At 42.4% G+C, this 22,478-nt stretch overlaps 4 protein-coding genes across 5 annotated transcripts; 2 read left to right on the top strand and 2 right to left on the bottom strand.

Annotated features, from left to right (window-relative positions):
• Positions 1 to 170: 170 nt before the first annotated feature.
• Positions 171 to 1,059, bottom strand: fahd1 (fumarylacetoacetate hydrolase domain containing 1). The gene has a single exon (XM_028987616.1). It carries the CDS (start codon positions 894 to 896, stop codon positions 240 to 242), a length of 657 nt encoding a protein of 218 aa, XP_028843449.1. The 5' UTR covers positions 897 to 1,059; the 3' UTR covers positions 171 to 239.
• An 82-nt stretch (positions 1,060 to 1,141) lies between these two features.
• hagh (hydroxyacylglutathione hydrolase) lies at positions 1,142 to 6,044 on the top strand. Its single transcript, XM_028987615.1, has 9 exons — positions 1,142 to 1,293; positions 2,225 to 2,400; positions 2,501 to 2,565; positions 2,748 to 2,865; positions 3,498 to 3,606; positions 4,373 to 4,476; positions 4,629 to 4,730; positions 5,067 to 5,146; positions 5,241 to 6,044. Exons 1-9 carry the CDS (start codon positions 1,224 to 1,226, stop codon positions 5,338 to 5,340), a joined length of 924 nt encoding a protein of 307 aa, XP_028843448.1. The 5' UTR covers positions 1,142 to 1,223; the 3' UTR covers positions 5,341 to 6,044.
• Positions 6,045 to 7,032: 988 nt separating this feature from the next.
• Positions 7,033 to 12,780, bottom strand: narfl (nuclear prelamin A recognition factor-like). 2 transcript variants are annotated; one of them, XM_028987614.1, is made up of 12 exons: positions 12,628 to 12,780; positions 11,760 to 11,853; positions 11,518 to 11,613; positions 11,289 to 11,432; positions 10,605 to 10,731; positions 10,008 to 10,142; positions 9,198 to 9,316; positions 9,000 to 9,129; positions 8,843 to 8,915; positions 8,602 to 8,739; positions 7,696 to 7,853; positions 7,033 to 7,621 (listed from the first exon to the last, which is right to left on the bottom strand). In XM_028987614.1, the coding sequence occupies exons 1-12, from the start codon at positions 12,684 to 12,686 to the stop codon at positions 7,380 to 7,382; spliced, it is 1,515 nt and encodes a 504-aa protein (XP_028843447.1). In that variant the 5' UTR covers positions 12,687 to 12,780; the 3' UTR covers positions 7,033 to 7,379. The 2 variants fall into 2 exon arrangements, with proteins under 2 accessions (XP_028843447.1, XP_028843446.1); XM_028987613.1 differs by having other exon boundaries at positions 11,760 to 11,913.
• An 83-nt stretch (positions 12,781 to 12,863) lies between these two features.
• LOC114794813 (hexosaminidase D) lies at positions 12,864 to 20,510 on the top strand. Its single transcript, XM_028987619.1, has 13 exons — positions 12,864 to 13,207; positions 15,251 to 15,527; positions 15,612 to 15,721; positions 15,802 to 15,889; positions 16,010 to 16,174; positions 17,121 to 17,304; positions 17,430 to 17,501; positions 17,680 to 17,884; positions 18,136 to 18,218; positions 18,442 to 18,517; positions 18,597 to 18,695; positions 18,933 to 19,022; positions 19,174 to 20,510. The coding sequence occupies exons 1-13, from the start codon at positions 13,083 to 13,085 to the stop codon at positions 19,364 to 19,366; spliced, it is 1,767 nt and encodes a 588-aa protein (XP_028843452.1). The 5' UTR covers positions 12,864 to 13,082; the 3' UTR covers positions 19,367 to 20,510.
• Positions 20,511 to 22,478: the final 1,968 nt, after the last annotated feature.

The raw sequence follows: 22,478 nt of genomic DNA on the forward strand, positions 1-22,478 counted from the left end.
TTCTTTGTAATTTTGTTAATATTTTCATTTTTTTCAAATGTCTGTTGGATGGTTTTGTATGGCATCCGATTAAATGCATTAAAATGTTGAATTAGATTTTTGAAATGTTGAAGGATTTTTGGATTACTGGTCATGAATTAATGTCAAAAAGAACGCAGGGCAGTAAAACGTGAATCCACCCAGCCGTGGGAGGCGTAATTACAACTTTATTGAATTTGTATGACACGCCAGGACACAGGTCACCGACTCGCCACCCTGAAGGTCATGGTGACGACGTCCTCGATTCCCGCCTGGAGCTCGTCGTGCTCCTGGACGCTGGAGACCCCCTTGGGCGTGCCGGTCAGGATTAGGTCCCCCTCCTCCAGCGAGATGACGTCACTGATGTAGCTGATGAGGTAGGGGATGGAGAAGATCATCTGAGACGTGCTGCCGTCCTGGCGCAGCTGCTCGTTCACTTTAAGCCACAGTCTGATGTTGCCGGGGTCGGGGATCTTCTCCTTGGGGACAAAGTCGCTGACGGGACACGACGTGTTGAAGGCTTTGGCCAGGGTCCAGGGCAGACCTCTCGACTTGCACCGCTCCTGAACGTCGCGGGCTGTCATATCCAGGCACAGCGCGTATCCGGCCACGTGGTGCATCGCGGCGGCCTGCGGGATCGCAGTGCCCGCTTTCCCGATGACGACGCCCAGCTCGACCTCGTGGTGCAGCTCGCTGCAGTACCCGGGCAGCAGTATGGGGGCGCCTTCTCTGACGTAGGCGGACGGGGGCTTGAGGAAGAGCACGGGCTCCGCGGGCACCGCGTTTCCCAGCTCCTTTGCGTGATCGGCGTAATTCCTGCCGACGCAGACGATCTTCCGTCCCCATTCCCAGAACCTCTCCACGTTTCGAGCTGCCATTGTCGTCAGTCCCGTCCGACTCGACCTTCGGACGCAGTAAATAACGAACCAGAAACCACGTCCGGAAGTCGGGAGATCCAAACGGTGCTTCCTGTAGTGTGAATGCCGCGCGAAGCCGTTCCCAGGACGTTCAATCAAGTTGACGAAAAAACTACAAATCGTTTTTTTAACAAAGTTGATCCTTCTGCGTGATGATTGGCTGCCGTCCGCCACACCCTCCCATCCGATTGGCTGGACCAGGGGTTAAAGTTCACCCGTGGGCGGGGCCGAGGCGCGCTTCCTGCCCTCCACCCGCCGCGTCGCTCCGCTGACAGCTGTCGCGCTGCGATGTTATTCAGGTCGCTGGCGGCGGGCGCCTCCACCCTCGCTGTGCTCGGAGCGGCTGCCTGTACACTCGGTACGTTGCCCGCCCGGACGTCGCTTTAATCAGCCCGGCGAGCCCGATTCTGGTCCGAAACGCGGTTTTTGGGGGGATTCGCGTCGAAAAAAAAAAAGATCAAATAGCAGAAAGCTGTTTTGACGCAGGCGTGATTACAAAACCTCTCGAGTTTACTTCAGCAAGAGTGGGTGACAAAGGCACACGCACATTGGGTCAGTTTGAAGACAGAAAAAGTACTTTTCTGTACTGTTTCATTGCATTGAATATTTCTCCCGAGCCCGACTGATCTTTGCTGAAGTGGGTGCGTCACTGTTGCCTGGGGACAGTGGGTGACGAAATTACTGTGGCTCTGTGGGCGTCCACCTTTTGGTTTTCATGCATCTTATATATATTTTATGAGATGCAAATTTCCAAACTATTTGTTTGTCTGTCTATCTATACAGTGACATGCAAATGTTTGTTACTATGAATAATTAAGTTCAATAAAGATCAATCAGCAGCAGCATCAAGTTAAAGAAGAAATTTTTTAATACATTTTTAAATTGGTAAACATTGTAGCAACTAAAAGTATTCCGGTTCATTCATCTTGGGCTAAGTGGCCCCGTAATCAGAAGGATGCCGGGTCGAATCACGGTCTGCCAAGGTGCCACTGAGTAAAGCACAGTCCCCACACACTGCTCCCCGGGCGCCTGCTCACCTAGGGTGATGCTTAAAAGCAGGACACATTTCGTTGTGTCACCATGTACAAAATAGGTTCAATTTTGCATGAAATTGGTAAAAGGTTCTAAAAATGCTGACTTTTAAGCAAGGGCGTTGCCGTGTGTCTAGGTATGCATGTATAAGAATCAATGCACCAGGTCCCGGATAATCAGCTAGTCGTCCAGTCACACCCGGCAGCTTTTGTTATGCCTATCTGTGGTTGTTCTGCTGCATAATGTGTGTATTACAGCTCCTGCCCAGTTCCGCGCTGCACTTCTGCATTCCCCGGTACGAAAGTCCATCCTTGTGGAACAGTCCGACATGAAGGTTGAGCTGCTGCCAGCCCTCACTGATAATTATATGTACCTCCTCATTGACGAGGAAACAAAGGAGGCTGCCATAGTTGACCCTGTTGAGCCAGCAAAGGTGTGTACGCTGCAAACTACAATACGGGCCGGGCCCTAGATATGATGTTCGTCACACTATCACAGTTTCACTTAGCAATCTATTATTTCTGCACTGTTAGGTTGTAGATGCTGTGAAGAAGCATGGTGTGAAACTCAAAACAGTCCTGACCACTCATCATCACTGGTAAGTACATTTCTTTTTACATTTTAATTGTTTTAATGCATTCCTTTGAATGATGAGCACTTTCCCTAAAGCTTCCCCAAAGGAGGTTGGACACTACTGCATGCAACAAAGTCACATTTTGATGCAGGATTCTTTGATGCTGAGGACCCTGGTTAATCACACGTGCCTGTTTTTGCCCATAGGGACCATGCAGGCGGTAATGAGAAGTTGGTCAAGTTGGTGCCAGGGCTGACTGTGTATGGAGGGGATGACCGAGTGGGTGCCCTCACCCAGAAAATCTCACACCACAGCAATTTCAAGGTGTTGTTTCGTTTTTTTTTTTTCCTGTTTCTTCTCCTTTTAGTGTGTAAGCAATATCCTGCTAGTGCCTTTTACATGTTTCTAGAAATTATGAGATCTCTTGTTTTAATGGATAGATTACCACAATGAACGATACATTATCACTAGACACACGCTCCTCTGCAGTATGACACAGAAACTGGGCGACTGACGCCGTTCACACGTAGCCTTTCGCCTTCAACATTAACACCCAGTGTGCTGACCGTAGGAGGATGGGTTCAGCTTTTGTTCCTTTCAAGGTCCTATCCTAGAAATGATTATGTATTTATTTTCCATGACTGAATAACCTTTTCTTAATTGACCATTATAAACTCTTTATAAACTGACAGTTTGAAATGAATCAAAGGACGTAATTTTTATAAATTTTTTTATTTGTAATGTATAATAATGAAATGTGTCGTTCACTATTCAACAAAGATTCTACAAGTCATGCAAGATGAATACTATTTTTGAAAAAATGGATTGTTCTGTAATATTTAGCCGTGTAAAACTGCACGTGTTTCTCTCGGGCACATGTTCCAAGAAGGCCTACATTTGTTCAAGCATGTACATGTACATAAAATACGTACAAATACATGTCTCTTTCTTTACAGGTCGGCTCACTAAATGTCAAGTGTTTGTTCACGCCATGTCACACCACAGGCCACATCTGTTACTTTGTGACGAAAAACAGCAGTTCTGAGCCTCCCATCGTCTTCACAGGTCTCTGCATGCTTATTTTCCTCTATATTCTATATTTGATGCTGAGTAATGAGATAAAGACTCTAGGATTAGTTGGCTTAATAATCAAGGTGCTAGCCACAATGTTAGAAGTACTAGGGGCTAATATAAAAAAGAAGACCTACATTTAACAATAATTTAAGCATTGTTTAACCCAAAAGTAAAGAAATAGCTAGATTGACTAGAATGCATAGAAAATTGACAAGTGAAATGCCGACCATTAATGTTTAATGTGGTTCTGAAAGCTCTTTACTCAAAATTCAGGGTAATACACTACATCTACATTTACAGCATTTACCAGACGCCCTTATCCTGAGCGATTTACAATCAGTAGTCACAGGGACAGTCCGCCCCTGTAGCAACTTAGGGTTAAGTGTCTTGCTCAGGGACACAATGGTAGTAAGTGAGGTTTGAACCTGGGTCTTCTGGTTCACAGGCGAGTGTGTTACCTACTGGGCTACTACCACACCTATTCCCCAAAGGCTGAGGGTAACCCTGTACCAATTTAAAAATCAGAATCTAATTGCGGAATCATGGCATGACGTAATTTTAATAGCATATCACCTTCCACTGTACAAGGTCTTTAAAAAAACGAGCTTTGTAAACCCCTGAAATGACATGGGACAAGGACTTTTTAACTTGCAATAGACTTGAATAGCTCAGTGCTCAAGTCTGTAAAATAACAGGTCTTTGTAATGGGATTTATAACCGCAATTTAAACGTGTTTGTTCTCTATATGTTTCCATAGGAGACACTCTGTTTGTTGCAGGCTGCGGAAAGTTCTTTGAGGGCACACCTGATCAGATGTACAAAGCGCTGGTTGAGATCATTGGAAAGCTCCCTCCTGAAACGGTATGGGTGCTGTTCCGTCTCCGTTTTTCCATTCATAACTTTTTTTTTTTTTTTTTTCCTATTTGAAAAGACTGCAGTCAGTCTATAGAGGCGATAATCATTTCCTATGATTAGAACTGTTTGCTTTTAAGAGATTCTTCTTCCACTTTCAGCGTGTGTACTGTGGCCATGAATACACAATCAACAATCTGAAGTTTGCACGTCACGTTGAACCAGATAATGAGAACATTAAGAAAAAACTGGCCTGGGCGAAGGTATTTACCCACAAAACTCACAAGTGTCATTTCTAATGTTCAGTATAATGATTATTTCCTATCCCAATATTTTGCTATGGTGGCTTGTTGTTTGGGCCTCACACCTCCGTGGTCTGAAGGCTCGGAATTTTTATGCTCACCACACGTTTGTGCATGTTCCCTCTGGTTATCCCTGTTCCTTTTGTTGTCCAGAGGGGAGTAGACTATCGATGACTCCAAATTGTCCTTAGGTGTGAGTGTGTGATTAAGTTGCGTGTGTGCACCCAGCGGTGGGCTTGTTATAAGAAATAAGCAATTATGGCGAATGAGTGAGAGCGCTTTTTTTTTTTTTTAAAGGAAAAGTACAATAACGGAGAACCCACGATCCCTTCAACTTTGGCTGATGAATTCACTTTTAACCCTTTCATGAGGGTGAGGTAAGGTAGACTCCGTATGTAGAAGAATCACATCCCAATTTATGTATGTGAAAGTGTTACGGGTGTTCATTGGTTCTTTGTGTCGATTATTTAGAGAAAAGACAGTGCAAGACCACGCAGGGTCAAGTGATCCTATTGAAACAATGGGAAAGATCCGGAGAGAGAAAGACAACTTCCGAGTGCCTAAGGACTAAATGAATGGTGCAACACCCGAGACCCTTTTAACTAAAAGAAACTCACCACTACTCGAATTCATTTTACACGATGAACACAAGACAAAGACTCATAATAATGTGTCCTAATTCAAACATGCTTTCCACCGTGGTGTCGCTCATTTGCAGCAAATGCTTACATTTATATTTACAGAAAATAAGCAGGGATAATCTATATTGGGCAAATATTTCCTAAGATCTGTTATTTTATGTGGAAAACGAATGTTTTGTAAATGTAACAAAATTCTTAATGAATAGAAGTATCTTTTGTCAGTGTTTTTGGAATGCTCACATTTCAAATGACATGATAATTCCCTGGATTGGTTTGGATTATATAAATCAGCCAGGTCATTCAAATGTCTTGTTTCATCTGGCCCATATTGTAAAATCATTATTACAGTACTTGCACTTTCTCTTGTAAATTTTAGCTATGTCTGTGTTCTTTTTATGTTCCTAAGTTGCGGGTGTTAATTATTTTTCTAGCTGCGTCTGCACAAAGATAATTATATCTATTTTTTTGCACATGAATCTTCCAAAATACAAGGATATATAGATACCAAGATATGTTTATAGGTACAGAATGGTATTGACATTACCTGCTTAATAATATGAGGCCTGATAAACGATCCAATAAAGAGTGTTAATGTCTTCAACTGAGAATAAAACCTTGATTTTATTAACCTGAAGCAGATCGGACAGATAATATGGGGCAAGGCCACAAAGACATTTAAAAGCAAACAAAAGAATTTTAAAATCAATCTGATAACGAACCGGGAGCCAATGCAATGATAACAGATTTGGAGTAATGTGCTCGAGTGTTTTTGTACCAGTTAAAAGCCGTGTGACCTCTGGTTAAACTCAACATAAAGTCCAGACGAGTCGTAGTAAAAGTGACGCTGAGAGAGGAGTGGCTTGACTCTGGACAGTCGCCTCAATTGAAAAAAGCTGCTTTTGACCACTGAGCTGGTCTGTGCATCAAATGTCAATTTGCTGTTCAGTCTAACACCCATGTGTCAAGTGTTGACTTAAAGAACCCAGGTCAATTTGAATTCTATAACTCGCTCAAATCCATGCATTAATTTCTGCAATACACTCCAGTAACGAGTTTGCAGAATATGCATTTTATTGTTTTAGTGGCATATAGATTTGACTGTCGTTGACATAGAAATTGAAAGCAATGCCACATTTCCGAAGAACTGAACCTTCGAAGAAAATCAAAAACTATATGTGCATTATATCTGGTATATACACTACTGTGCAAACATTTTATACAGGTGTGGGGGAAAAAAAAGAATGCTTTCAAAAACCAAATTTCTAAGTGAGAATAAAGGAGGAGAATAACATCAAATCACTATTTGGTGTTACTACCCTTCGCCTTCAAAGCAGCATCATTTCTTATAGGAAGACTTCCACAAAGGCAGTTTTTTTGTAGGATTATATCAATTATCAAACATGCTTATGAAAACTTATGTAAGTTAATATATATATAAGCATAAATACTGAAACAGTGGGACACAAATAAAATGGAACTTTGGACTCATTTAAGTTCATTGGCACTTTTGATGTAAATAATTGACTAATGTTTTTTCAAAAAAGGGTTCAGTACGTCATAGTTCAAAAGTAGACCAGTCCGTCCTGCTGATGTCTGATACCTCTCCTCATGGACACATGAAGTCATTTTCATTTAAATAATTTTATTATCGGGCATTCCCATAATAACATTTCTACCTTGTAGTATTAGAAATGTAATATAAAATGTTACTTTCTTTAACAAATATAGAAGGAATTATTGTCGACATTAAAACATTCATAAATACAACTGACAGCACAGTGATGCAGTCTATTCACATCCAACAATTCAAACTGCAGGTCCTCAGCAGACCAACTACAACTCGTTGTTTCTTCTTCTTCTTTTTAGCTGGCAAGAGAGTTTATCATCTTTATCATCATTAAAGAACAGACCGACAAGCTGGAAACGAGTTGTTTTGGTCCCTGTCCTTTGCAGTATTGTCTCCTCCCCATCACCACTTGATGTTGAGGCTGTTGGTGGTCTTCTCCACTGCGTGGTACTCTGTATGCAGGAGCTGGCGCGCTCGCTCCTCCCCCACGCCGCGCAGCCACGTCTCGTACAGCTGCGCCGCACGGGCGTCCACCTCTGGGGCCGTCACGGGCACCGCCCTGTACAGCTCCTCCACCTGCTGCAGCAGCTCCTTGCCGGCCCGCTCGGCCGGGGCCTTCAGCTGGCCACCCCCGTTCAAGCACCCTGCGCGGACACAGCAGCCGTTAGAAACGGGGCTGCCGTTTCGCACCTCTGGACAAACGCGGCTCTCAACTCACCTGACGGACATGCCATGACCTCCACAAAATGGTAGGGTGACTTCCCCCTCTTAAGCTTCTGAACCAGGTTCTGGATGTTCCTGAAGCCGTTCGTAACAGCAAAGCGCAGCAGGACCGTTCCATCCTTCTCCAGGGTGACCTCTTGGAAGTCCTTGTTCCTGAGGGAGACATTAACCATTCTTACCCATTCCCATAATTTCCAGCTCATGGTTCATCTGTCCACAGAAATTACAAACCTCCAAACAGATGAGGGGCTAAAGCAATCACTCAAGAGGACTTTTCTTTTGTCCCAATCCCACCTCTATACTGTCAGTATACAGTATGTACAAAAACCAAAAGTTCCTTCCAAACCAAGGCAACCGGCTTAACTTGTGCAAGAGGGGAAGAACGTGTCACCTTACCACCCAATACAGTCTACTTTACATTTGTTTGTGAGGTATTGGCGGGACAGCCCAGACAAGAAAAACGAGCATGTGCAGCAGCCTATGGAAAGGGAAGCCTACATTCCAGGAGAGTGAAGCTTTCCACCTTCAACACATTCCATACATTAACTCATTAGTGCACACGGCCAGTTTACAGGCGACCCACTACAGTCATTACACGGGACAAAGACAAAAATGTAGAGCTCCAGGGATATAGATTCTGTATCCCTGGAGCGCTATAAAATATAGATATATTAAGATGCCAAGTAAAACCTGGTTCAGAAAAAACATAATTTTCTACATTTACGACATTTATCAGATGCCCTTATCCAGAGCGACTTACAATCAGTAGTTACAGGGACAGTCCCCCCCTGAAGACACTTAGGGTTAATGGTAGTAAGTGAGATTTGAACCTAGGACTTCTGGTTCATAGGTGAGTGTGTTACCCACTAGGCTACTACCTCCCATGTTCTACTGGACTTACTTGAGTGTTTTGTAGGTGAGCTCCTTCACATCCACACCAAACAGCTGTCTGGCAGCATGAGTGTAGACATGATGAAGATAACCACCTGAACCACTTCCAGCATGGCCTAAAAACTCATCCTCACACACACAACTGAACCTTCACACCCACAGGCAAACGAATAAACATCGAAATGTTCATCACAGTTCATATGTAGAATCTCAGCATGCGTAAAGTCGTTTAGTACAGAAGACAGACCAACATTTTGTCTAAAGGTGCTGGGTCTACGTCCTTCAGAGAGACACCCTCTTCCTCAAACATCTTCATGACTTCGCCTGCAACACACACACTTGATAAACTAGGTTGTCTTCTTTCCTTCTAATTTTTTTAATAAGTATGTTTAGTCTACTGTAACGTACCGGAGGTGATGACACAGTCCACCTCTCGGGTGTCGGCCTCTGCGAGGTAAAAGTCCGGCCGGGACGCCTCCAGCTTCTTGTCGTAGCACGGCATGACGGTCACATGGTAAATGTTCTGAGGGGTCAGGCCCTGCAACATGGCACTGTGATCAGCTGCGATCGAAGAGAACGGCTTTAATGAACGGACACCGGATCTACCTGCTCGCCTGCCAAGTGGTTCTTCACCAGGGACCCCATCATCTGCTGGGGAGAGCGAGTGGTGCTGATGTAGGGAAGGATGAAGTCTCCGTGAGTTTTCTCAGCATAGCAGATCCACCCTGTTTAACATTCATCATCTCTTATCCAGGTTAATGAAATGCTTTTCTGAATAGATAAAGTCAGAATAGAACTTCTTGTGCCTCACACTAAATTTTAACACCCCTTACATCGGAAAACATATTGAGAAGTGAGTCTTCACCATAGTCATAATATAGACTTAATTGCTAAACATATTGGGATGCCTTACAAACCATTGAACTCCCAATCACTTCCATGGGTACAGGTGTATAAAACCAAGCATGTAGGGATGCAGACTGAAGCAGTTGGGAACAGTGAGAACAGAATTTTAACCCCACCCCTCACCGCCTGTAACAGGCGTTTCACTGTCTGCGTGGATATGCAAATAAAGGTTTTGGGTCCCCTAAAACACAGGTTCTGTGTGGACGCAGGACAAAATAGGTTAGAAAATGTCCTGCTTTCGTGCTTTACGTATAAAAAAAATCTGAGGGTGCGGGGTCAGCTCATGCTGAGAGACGCAGCGCACAGAAGGCATCAACTGCCAGAAAAGTGAATAGCTACAGTCTCCTGAACTTCGTGTGGCATTCAGATTAGCTTAAGAACACTGAATGGCCTCACCCTGGTCTATATTTGTGCAGTCGCTTCGGTGACACTCACGATGGCCTTTGAAAAACAACCGGAACCAAGATATATTTTGGAAATGATGGAATATTGTAGTGCCTGTGCATCTACCTGGACATGCAGAGGACAGCATTGGTAAAGCCTTCTGATCCTCTTCCTTCCTATGGAATCTTCTGATGAACTCCCGCTGGCTCTCCAGAAGGCTGAAGACACGACTGAAGCTGGTGTCAAATACATAGTGCACACCTGAAGCAAAATAAACTGTAAGTCAGGGTCCTTCATACTGCACTACTGTTAAAAAAAAAAAAGATGCGAGTGTGAAACAAAACTGAGCAAACATTCCATTTTAGGAACCAATGTGTATTGGTTGTCATATGGCACACCACAACACAGCACACGGTGACTCGTGAAATGTGTCCTCTGCTTTTGACCATCACCCTTGGTGAGCAGTGGGCAGCCATGACAGGCGCCCGGGGAGCAGTGTGTGGGGACGGTGCTTTGCTCAGTGGCACCTTGGCAGGTCAGGATTTGAACCAGCAACCTTCTGATTACGGGGCCGTTTCCTTACCCGCCAGGCCACCACTGCCCCAAAAATTACCCCAAAGACCTTGTCTAAGATAAGGTAGTTGAGAGAAGAATGATTATTGCTTTCATTACAGTAAATGAAGAGCCTAAAGGACTAAACTTTTTTGTTTTCACTCAACTGACCGAGATTTTTGAAAAATGAGGTCAGCCTCCTGCCGGCGTCGCTGCTGCTCATGCCAAAGTGTGCGGCCAGGGAGGCTCGGGACTGGGGTGAAATAGACACCACAACCACACGCTGCACACTACTGTTCTGCGGACCAGAAGAAAACAAACAGAGAATAAAATAAAATTTTAAAAACACTATTACACAATTTTTAAAAAGCTAATTAACATGCACTACTGTCCCCATTTCATTCACATGGAGTCACATGACACTCTAGCTTTCAGTGTCCATATGCCTGATCTATGCAGATTATTTATACATTACTTCAATCTGTTCCCTTGCATTTGTTGACAATCGCTAGACCAGAGCAGAGACTTATTTCGAAAGGACAGGAAACAACCCTCAACCCTGAATGGACTCTTATTAGACTCAGGCCATATGCCTAGAACTTCAGGCGCATATGGTCAGTTTTGTGGGGAAAGCTGAGAAATGTGTAGAGCAGGGTTGCTTGATATGGCAGTTCTAAATTATACCAGGAGACACAGGTTCAAACCCCACTTACTACCATTGTGAGCAAGACACTTATCCCCGAGTGTCTCCGGGGGGGACTGTTTCTGTAACTGCTGATTGTAAATAAATGCACTTTATTTTTCTATTTTCATGATCCTGTGGCAGGAGATGGACCAGTAAGTGTATAAGGGTACCTGGTTGTGGTGCAGGACCTTGCGGAGCTCCTGGTGACTCTGCTGGGCGACGAGGACGCTTTCCGCCGAGGTGATGCAGCCGCTGCAGGCCAGACAGTCGTCCAGGGTGATCTTCGCCCGTTCCAGCTTCTGCCTCCCTCCGTCCTGCTCACGGGACACGCGGAATGAGCGGAGTGACGCGGCGTGTATTCCCACGCAGCGTGTATTCTCACGGCACGGCCAAACTCACCGAATCGACCTGAAAATAACTCCCATCGTCCTCGATCCGGATCTTAGCCAGGGATGCGCCCCGCTTCTTCTCGACCTTCACAGGCTGCACGCATTCCTGGAACACAGCGAATCGAACTCGTTGACAGCCTCGACACCGCCACCCTCCACTGTCCCCACAATCTTATATCTACCGACAACCACTCTAGACGAATCATTATTTTACAATGCAAAAGCCCAGGAGGTTGTAACATTGAACCCTACCTGAGAGGGAGTAATGAAGTCATCCAAATCAGTCAACTGCAAAACGCCACTGAAGCGCGCCGCCATACTGGCCAGGTGCCGTAAAGCGAGCGCCTTGTCGTAAAACATTGTGACGTAAACGTAGGTTCGTTTCAAACGCACAATTAATGAGCGCCTGTGTACGCAAAAGGACACAAAATGCGTAAAATTACTGTAGAATCACCCTGAGCACCCCCCTGGACCTGTACGCAAATGTCTCACGCATGAAGTCTTAGTTTCTATGGTTTAATCTCGAAATTTGATGTCAGATGTTTTGAAAGTACTTTTATCAAAGATGTTACTAATCATTTAACTTCATCGATTTTTGAAACCGAAATATACTTTCACCTAGAGAGAAATGCAACTGTTTATGCACGTCAAGTCGATCGTGAAAGGATTCCTATTCTTTACCGTTTATAGCAAGGGACTCGTTAATTTCAAAGGCTTTGTAGAAACCATTTAAATAATATTTATTCGTCATACTGACAAAATAATAAAAGATAATGAGAAAATAAAAAAGATTGATTTCATCCCTAATTATGTACGCCATTGTATTTTAGAAGAATCTGATGAAACGATGCATTTCACATTACAGGGGTAATCATAACTCAACAAACCATAATCTGTCACAATGTGATATGTAAGAATTGAATTACTGGGATATTTAATGTTGTCTCACTCGAATCCACATTCATATAGTTTTCTAAGACATAGAAAGAAAGAGACGGGAGGCGTTGAAATTTACATTCAACTAGTGACGAATCAACAACGACGATTCGCAGGTTGGACTGTCTGACTTCGTGGTGGATGTATTAGCATGAACGGCGCGCTGCGTGACACTTGAACCTACTTGAACGCCACGTGACCGTAACAGCGGTAAAACAACACTGTCCCAGGATCGATAAGCATCGCCGTGTCGCCGCCCTCACTGATGACATCTCACTCCGGCCTCTTCACCTCCCACAGTTGGATTAGACTTCTGTCTGGAAACGCGTGGACTTGACTGCTGACAAGTGGCTGCGGCGCATGCGCGTTGTTCTGCTTTGCAGTAAATTCGTTCTAAATCTAAATGTCCGGTTTCCTGTTCTCGACTGGGGATAAAAGAAAAAAGAAAAATGTTTCATTTAATTTAATATTCATCGGTGACATTGGTGCACATTTAATTTTGTTTTTATTTCACTGTGGAATCCTGAATGTAAAGGGTGTGCACTGATGTCGTGTTTGTCAGGCATGAGTTCATTTTTTAAATTACCTTACCCAGACATGTGGGTTTGACATGCTGAAGTTCATCCTGTAAAAAAATGTATGACGTCATTCTGGTGTCTGCCTTTCAGATTGATCACCATGTTAAACTCTATTTCACTAAGGTTGCTGAGGCTTTTGGTTGTGGCTTTGGTGGCTTTGATGATAATGAAATTTTTATTTTGGAGGTAAGCACGAGTATCCACTACTCTAGCAACTGTTTTGCGGTTACAGTCGTCTCATTCACATATTAGCGAATTAATCAGAGGGTATTACATTTTCAACATTACATACATTCTACAATTAATAAAATTATATATTATCTATGAATTTAATCCTCCAAAATCTGTGTGATGCTATGCATTGTGTGTTTTATAAGCACATTCACACCATTGTACATATATACATGATTATAATGTGTTTAAAATATAGAAACATATTACTGATTAATTTCTTGACAGAGTTGTGCAGTATAGGGAAGCATCCGTTCCCTTCTAGATAATGACTTGCTCATTAAGGTCATGCTTCAGTACCACAGCAGAACTGGTCATACTGCATTCAGTGTACTAACATTCCCACTGTAAAGACATCCTAACCACTCTAAGGACACTCTAAGTACGATTCTACCACCATCACATTAGCCTTAATATAAGTAACGAACAGTGAACAGTGCATAATTTTTCCAAATTTGTTATGTTACAGTCTTATTCCAAAATGGATTAATTTCCTTTTTTCCATTCTACACACAAAACCCCATAATGACAATGTGAAAAATAATTACTTGAGGTTTTGGCAAATTTATATAAAAAAAATGAAGTTCAATATTGAGCTCAGGTGCCTCCTGTTTCTGCTGATCATCCTTGAGATGTTTCTGCAGCTCAATTGGAGGATTATCTCGAGGGACAAATCTGAGGAAGGTTACAGAAAATCTTCTGCAGCTTTGAAGGTCCCATTGAGCACAGTGGCCTCCATCATCCATAAATGGAAGAAATTCAAAACCACCAGGACTAGTCCTAGAGCTGGACGGCCACCTAAACTGAGTGGTCAGGGCAGAAGGGCCTTAGTGAGGGAGAACCCGATGGCCACACTGTCAGAGCTCCAGAAATCCTCTGTGGACAGCCATCTCTGCAGCAATTCAGCAAACAGACTTGTATGGTAGAGTGGCACAACGATCCTAAGCACACTGCCAAGATTTCAAAGGAGCGGCTTCAGGACGACTCTGTGAATGTCCTTGAGTGGCCCAGCCGTAGATCAGACTTGAATTGGATTGAACATCTCTGGAGAGATCTTAAAATGGCTGTGCACCAACGCTTCCCATCTGGGTGCTGCAAAGAGGAATGGGCAAAACTGGCCAAGGATCGGTGTACCAAGCTTGTGGCATCACATTCAAAAAGACACCAAGCAGTAATTCATAAAAATAAATTCAGAATAAGATTGTAACATAACACAATGTGGGAAAAGTGATCCTCCATGAATACTTTCTGGATGCACTATATCTTAATGATTATGTTGGTAATGAGAGTAACTTCATTTACTTTCAGCACTACAAGCCAAGGTTGACAAAGATCCATAATAAAATACACACAAATAATCTCTATGACATCACATGTTCACGGATACACTACCGGTTAAAAGTTTGGACGCACCTACTTTTTGGAGGTTGTGGAGACTAAGAAGGAGCCATTTTGAAGAATCTAATACAAAAATTTTATGTGGCAGGAGAAAGTGAAGCATGTTTGAACTTCATGACTCCTTTTTTTTCCCCTCAAGAAAAGCCGATTCATGAGATGCGCATTAACATGAGTGAATGATAAGAAAGTGTTCAGCACAAACCTTCTTTAGGACTGTTGGAAAACCACTTAAGGTGGTGGAGAGAAGCCAGGAGTATGAAATGCTTGCCATGTCTGCAATTTTTCATTTGTTTATTACATATCCTTATGTCTGTTATTTCCACGTGTTCAGTTATGTTCTATAATGTAAAAAATGCAAGAGTCATAAATAAGTAGGTGCGTATTGTGAGTAGTGTGTATATCATTTATTTCATTCATGTCGCTGGCGTGTGTTTCTCTTTTAAATTGATGAACAGTTGTACAAAAGTAGAGTAGAAAAGCCTAAAGTTCATTTGTGATATTATTATGAAATACACTAAAATACATACACCGGCCCAGTGCGAGCACAGTCCTTTTTATTCCACATTTTGTGATGACATTTAGTGTTTGTAATCTTTGTAGAACAGAGAATGATGGGTCTTCCAGGGCATCCTTTAAATTCTGGAAAGATGACAACTCTCCAGGGACAGAATTAGGTCTTCGACAGGAAAATGAATTCCTCTCAGCAGAAAGCAAAGCTGATTTGTCACTTAAAAGAACAACTAATAAAGCTGCTGTTAAGAAAGCATCAAACGGAGTGAAAAAACTGGTGGACAGACCGCTTACCAACAAGTCTCCTCAAAGGATGGTCCACCTGGACCTGAAAGGTGCAGCACCCAATTTGAAATATCTTCAGGAGGTTGGAGCCTTATTGTCATTATGTAAGATATTTATTTCTAATCATTTCCATCCTTTAAAAAGTTCTCATTGTTTGATCTGACAGATCTTCCCTTTATTTTCCACCCTGGGGGCTGATGGAATTTTGATCGAGTACGAAGACATGTTTCCCTACGTTGGAGAGCTGAAAATCGTCAGATCTCCGTTTGCCTACAGGTGCCTTCTGGTTAGTGATCATTTGCCCCATCACTGGGACAGTGGAGAAACTGATTATCCTTTCGCTCTGTGTGAAACAGTGCAGGGGACATCGAGGAAATTAAGAGACTCGCAAAACTCAACAACCTGGAACTTATTCCACTTGTTCAAATTTTTGGACATCTTGAGGTAATGGACCATGATTAGTCCACACATTACCTCTGCCTTTACTCTGCAAATAAGGAGATATTCTTGCTCGTCCTCTTTGTCGTAGTTTCATATGCACCTCTGATCCTCTCTCTCGGACAGTTTGTTCTGAAACATGAAAAATTTTTCCATCTGAGGGAAGTTCAAAATTTCCCGCAAAGCCTGAACCCACATGTGCCGGGCTCCATGGAGATTGTGACAGAAATGCTGACTCAGGTCATGAAGGTGCATCCTGAGGCGCAGTGGATCCACATTGGAGCAGATGAGGTCAGTTTGTGTAGATTGTAGAAATTTGCATGCTCTCCAGGAACATTCCAGCGCCATCTTACATGCAGTTGATCTGCTATATTTGATTCAGTCGTTATGCTCAGTTGCTATAAGCAATATTTTATTCAGTAGCTGACAGTGCATTTGGGAATATTATCATATGTTGAAATGTAAAAAGGTTAAATGGCAATGAAAGTTGCTAGCTATCTTGCAGATTTGCATCAGAGGAATGTTGGTTGCCCTGCCCCACTGCATTTCAAGGATAGAAAAAAAAAAGTTATGGCAAGCATGACTTTACATTCTAATTGTAAAGTTCTAAAGTTTTGTATGGAGATAGTTTAGTTCCAAAAGTAACAAAAAAAATATTTCTTGATTCTGCAACAAATGTAACAAGATTCAAACATCTAATTTCCGACTGTCAACACGGACCGCCTGGTGTCTGGACATAAACTGGATGCAAGAACGCGATCTGAAATTCTCTGAACAGGTTCACTGCAGAATAAAGGTCAACGTGCAGCAGGAATCATGAGTCACATAGATTATCTTTGCAGTAGCCTAGCGGTTATGAACCAGAAGACCACAAAGGCACAGGTTCGAACCCCACGTACTACCATAGATGAAAATGCAAATGCAAATGTAAATGCAATCTTGATATTTGGGTTTTCAAAACTCCTATGTCTGGCCTTGGGTGACTCCCTGCTCTGCACCAAATGTCCCAGGATTGTCACGGCTCTGACAGGCGTCAGAAGCTGATTCAGATTAAGCATTTATGAACTTACATGCTAACAAGAAATGATTTCTTGCTATTTTGCTCTAGTTGGCAGCCCACTATATTTTTTCTATAAATATATCTTTATATTTTCCGAAATGTGCAATGTTGCTGAGCACCATGCTCAGCACTGTCTGCATGCATATTATTAGTTTCACGAACCTGGTTTCACTGTAGGTGTATAACCTTGGAGAGAGCCAGGACTCAAAGAACTGGCTGGACAACCACAATGGGGACATTGGAATGATGTTCCTTAACCACGTCTCAGTGGTGGCAAAGTTCATAAAAGAAAAAAGGTCGAAACTGAATCTGCTTATGTGGGATGACATGCTTCGGAAGATAAGCTCTGCTACTATAAAAGGCACAGTATGAATCTGAGGTTTTGTTTTCTGAATATTTGTTTTTCTGAATCTTTAATTATTCATCATCATTCTTATCTTTCATCTACCTGAATCTTTATCTGAACCAATTTTCTTTTCGTTTTAGAATCAGGTTTGCCAGCCCTCGTAAGTCCTGTAATTTGGAGCTATGTGCCAGAATTGCATACTGATATAATAGGTAAGTGTTTGGGGGGGTTATATATACACACACATACATACATACTGGTTTCTGCACTACTTTATGGGTGGAAAACAGGCATAGATTACGGCTGATCAGAGAGAGGTGAATTTCATTCGTTGATTTTCTGATTGACTGGAACACTGTGTTCTTGTGTTCTTTTGATGTTCTGTTGCAGCCAGTTGGATAACAAATTATCAGAAGGCAGGCTTCCAAGACATATGGTTTGCCAGTGCATTTAAAGGAGCTTCAGGTATAGATCGAAGGTGGACACCGTTACAGCACCATCTTCAGAACCACCTTTCCTGGATAAAGGTTATGTCCAACATGACCAAATTCTCTTCCATACATCTGCAAGGCTTTATTCTCACAGGCTGGCAGAGGTATGAATGCGCCCTGAAGTATAGAATGTGTGCTATCCATCTTGTCCATGGTTTGGTTGTGGTTACTAAGCACCTTGGATGGAGGAGTTGAAGAACTTTCTTGAGCCTTTTTTAGGCATAAGATGCTTTGTTGTTTTGCTTAGCTATTTTTTTTTATTTGTTATCACATGCAATTCACTTGAATACAGCAATGTTAGATCTGTTCAAATAATATGTAAAATTATTGTCAAACCTTTAACCTCCCTTTTCAGGTATGGCCACCACACAGTACTGTGTGAGCTTCTTCCAGTAGCCATACCCTCACTTGCAATCTGTCTGCAGACCCTCAAGCATGGTAGGCCCAGTTTTTACTAAATTCAATTTATATACCTGACTCCCCTCCAGTCAAAAACACTTTTAATCAAGGACTTGGCTTAACCCATGAATGGGAAACTGATCTTAAAATATTTTACTCAATAGTCAATGTTAAATGTTAACTTAATATAAAAGACAATATTCATGATAATATTCATGATAAAGCTGACTTTTTGTGGGTTTTCTTTTTGGCAATGTGTCAGGTTCATTCAATAAAGAGGCGAGAGAAGAGGCTAATCTCAAACTGGGTTGTATAATCCACCTGAACAAAGACCTGTGGTAAGAGAGTGCGGTAATATTACATACAGGACTGTGTTGCTACATATGCAGCAGAAAATGTCTGTTCATTCATCCGCAGTGAAGGGGAAACTGCATTTTCTGGAGCGCAGCTTTACCATATGGTGCACCACATCCACTCAAAATTCTACCGTGAGGTAGAAAAGGCTACCACAGACCGGTAAGTATGAGCATTCTCACGTACATTTCAAAACTTCCCCTGTGCTTCAGGGACAGTCCATGATTACGCTTGCCAGGAAGGTTAGGTCCTTAAAAAGAGGGATTCTAGGGATAACTACATTTACCGGTTTTGATATCCTTAGTAGCTACACATTATAAAAGAATATAGATGAAAGTGACATTAATTCTCCATTGATTACCAATTTTTCTCTTACTTTCTGTGTTTTTGTAAATATAGCCTCATCAGAGGAACCTTCAGTCGGTATAACAGGAAATACAATTATGCAAATCCTCGATATGTGGGGTTCTTCAAAGACAATCTACAAATGTGAGTAATTAATGTTCCTCTCTGCAATATTCATATTCACATTAATAGTTTGTTGTCTACAAGTCACCCTCAAACAAAAACAGTCTACGGCTGCCTGTTGTTTTGTATCCGTATAGGACCTCAATATATTGCAATTTAACTGTTGTTTCAGGGTCCTGGACGGCTGGACTGTTTACATGGAGAGCTTCCGGGCACAAATGGAGGCGATCTTCTTCCCGGACACAGTGGAGGAGTGGATGGAAGAGAATGTTAACTACCAATTAGAACTTCTCCATGATCTCGTAGAAGATGCTGAGCGCATCATGAAACTCAATGGTCAGCCAAAATCACTGAAGACCAAATAAGTTTTCTGATGCCAAAACTCGAATGCCAAAGCTTGAAGAATAAAAATCCCTCATTTAGTTCACTAGGACCTGATCTGTAGATACCATGTCCATAAAAAAACAGGCCTTTTTAATCAAAATATTTCCTTAAAAGGAAGGTTTTTGCAGGCATTAACTGAATCGACAGTTTACCGCAGTGTGAAACATAGCGGTTAAATCAAGACTTCTGCAAAAGAAAAAGAATACCCCGGAAACAAAAGACATAGAATAGCATGACCTGCTCAGACAAAGTGAAACACATACAAAACACCCCAAAACAGATCATGGCAGAAGGACAACCAGAGAAGGACAACCAACAATGGGACTACTTTCGTTGAAGCACTTGTGAATATTTTGGATACCCAAAAGATGCTAAGGGAGAAATCCAGGACCACGTCACCCATTTGCAGAGCTTGCAGAAAAAAGTTGCAGCCAAAGGGGGGGTTACAGATTCTACGTGAGAGACGGGGAGGGGGCTGGCTGGTATAGAATGCTGAAGCTGCCACAATTCGCCACTTAAGAAGCACGTTTTCTAAAACTGTGGCGTAAAATACGTATTTATACTATAAAAGGCAGCGTTCAAGCTGCCAGGAAAAAAAAGACAATAGCACAATCTGCTAAAATCTTCTCAGAACTGTAAAATCATATAGCCACTCTAAAAAAACATACCTTCTCTGGGATGAAATTTACATGGTAACTCCCATAAAGTGTCTGCAGATTCGCGAAATATAGTGTGGCGCTTGTTTCCTACGAAGCAGTGCTTTCTTGTTTTGTCCATTTTTTTTCATGTAAATACGAGAGACATGTTTGACCTCACACTAGAGAACAAGCCTCACCTTTAGCACACAGTGTTGCACTCAGGGCCAGTTAGAAAATGGTGTTTTAATCTGGTCTGGCCAACAGCTGGAAGCTGGAATTCCTTGTGTGTGTTTAAATGTTTTCCCAGTGAATTTGATTCCGATTCTGTTACTTATTAAGTTCACAGGATTGTGTTGTTGTAAATTTTCGATTTGTTTGCATGTTTGTGCCATGGACACTTTTTTCCCTTGTGTATTGGGCAAGGTGATTCTACACTTTAAATCTATTCATTTGTAAAGTGAAGTCATTGTTAAACACTGCAGCACAGCACACGGTGCCACAATGAAATGTGTCATCTGTATTTAACTATCACCCTTGGTAAACAGTGGGCAGCCATGACAGGCGCCTGGGGAGCAGTGTCATGGAGCAGAGTCATGGTCCTGTTTTTTTCTGAAAAATTAGCATGTCACAGCTATGAGCAAAAAAATAAATAAATTTGCAGTCTTGTGAGTCTGGCTGCAATAGTGTCTGTGATAGGACTGAAACGGGTTTATCGTATGACTCCTCACTCCTCTTCATCCTCCACATGATTAGGTGTAGGTCACATCAAACACAACAATGGACTTCCCTTGCACTGCTGCACCGATGATATTCAGTTCCACCAAATCCATCACCGCGGCTACCACACCACTCTGACCAGATACAAAATTGAAATCAAATCATGGATGCAAGCAAACCACCCCAAGCTCATCTCTGATAAAACGGACATGCTGATCACTGGCCTGAATTCACTCACTAAAAACACCCATAACTTCTCCATCCTCTCCTCCCTTCATATCCAGAATCTTGGAGTCAGCTTTGACAACCACCACACTTTTGAACCCCATGTATTAAGATAAGAGATGACAAGAATATCCTTTATTAATCCCAGAAGTGGGAAATTTACATGATCGCGACAGAAACTGGACAGTAAGATAAGAGCAGTATAAAATAATAGCATAGACAATATGCCGATTGTATAATATAAAAAGTTCAACATACAAATAATCTGGGGAAAAAAATAGTTGATGTGAGTTTTAAAAATATTAGTATATACATAAAAATGTATTTGTTTTACTTGCCTGGCTTTATTTTCACCCTATAACGTGTCTTAGATAGATAAAATGTGTTATTATTATTTTCTTAAATTAAACACTATAGATTTTTTTTAAATATAGTTTAAATCATTCAATTCTTCAGATTGAAGGTTGACATTTTCTCTCCATGACGGTAGAAACTGCCACTGTAAACATCTACATCTACTGCACACTCAAAAAGAAATAATAATAATTGAATAATATATACATACATACACACACACACACACACATAAAATATATATTTGTAAGACTTTACATTGCAGTTAAGAGAAGTGGAGATGTGTGTGTACTGGATGTGTGTGTTTGTGTGGTCAGCTGTTGTAGAGCCTGACAGCGGTTGGCAGGAAAGACCTTCTGAATCTCTCCGTCCCACATCGTGGGTGTCGCGGCCTGCCTCTGAAGGAGCTGCTCAGTCCTGTCAGGGTCTCCTGCATGGGGTGGGAGATGTTGTCCAGCAGGGATGACAGCTTAGCCACCATCCTCCTGTCACTCACCACCTCCACTGGGTCCAGAGGGCATCCTAGAACAGAACTGGCCCTCCAGATCAGCCTGTTCAGTCTCTTCCTGTCCCCAGCAGACCACACCGTAAAAGATGGCTGAGGCCACCACAGAGTCATAAAAGAGTCTTCAATAGTGGGCCCTTCACCCCAAAAGACTGGAGCCTCCACAGCAGGTACAGCCTGCTCTGCCCTTTCCTGTAGAGGACCTCAGAGTCCAGTCCAGTTTATTGTTCAGATGAACACCAAGGTGAATATCACGATGTGTTGCTGTATCAATATTTTCTAATGCCCCTATTGAATAATACTAAACAACGCAGTGTAATATAAACTTTTTTAAAGCTTATACTACAATAGAAAATTTGAGGTACACAAAAAGCACAGCAATGAATGACATTCACCTTGTTACAATCTTCGTCACCACGTCCTTTCACGCCGTCGAGTGGTCAGAGGTGGCATTGCATTTCAGCCTGACCGACTGACTCACTGCCCTCCACCCGAACCCTACGTGGGGTCGCGGCTTCTGGACCCTTCGCTGGGCCGCTCGCCTGAGCAAGACAGAGACCAAGAACAGAAGATAATGTGAATATGTTGTTACGGTGCCTTGAGTAAAACGTTTCCCACATTTTGCCATGTTACGACCGCGGTAAAACAAACTAA

Source organism: Denticeps clupeoides, chromosome 7 (assembly GCF_900700375.1).
Source record: "Denticeps clupeoides chromosome 7, fDenClu1.1, whole genome shotgun sequence".
NCBI lineage: Eukaryota > Metazoa > Chordata > Actinopteri > Clupeiformes > Denticipitidae > Denticeps > Denticeps clupeoides.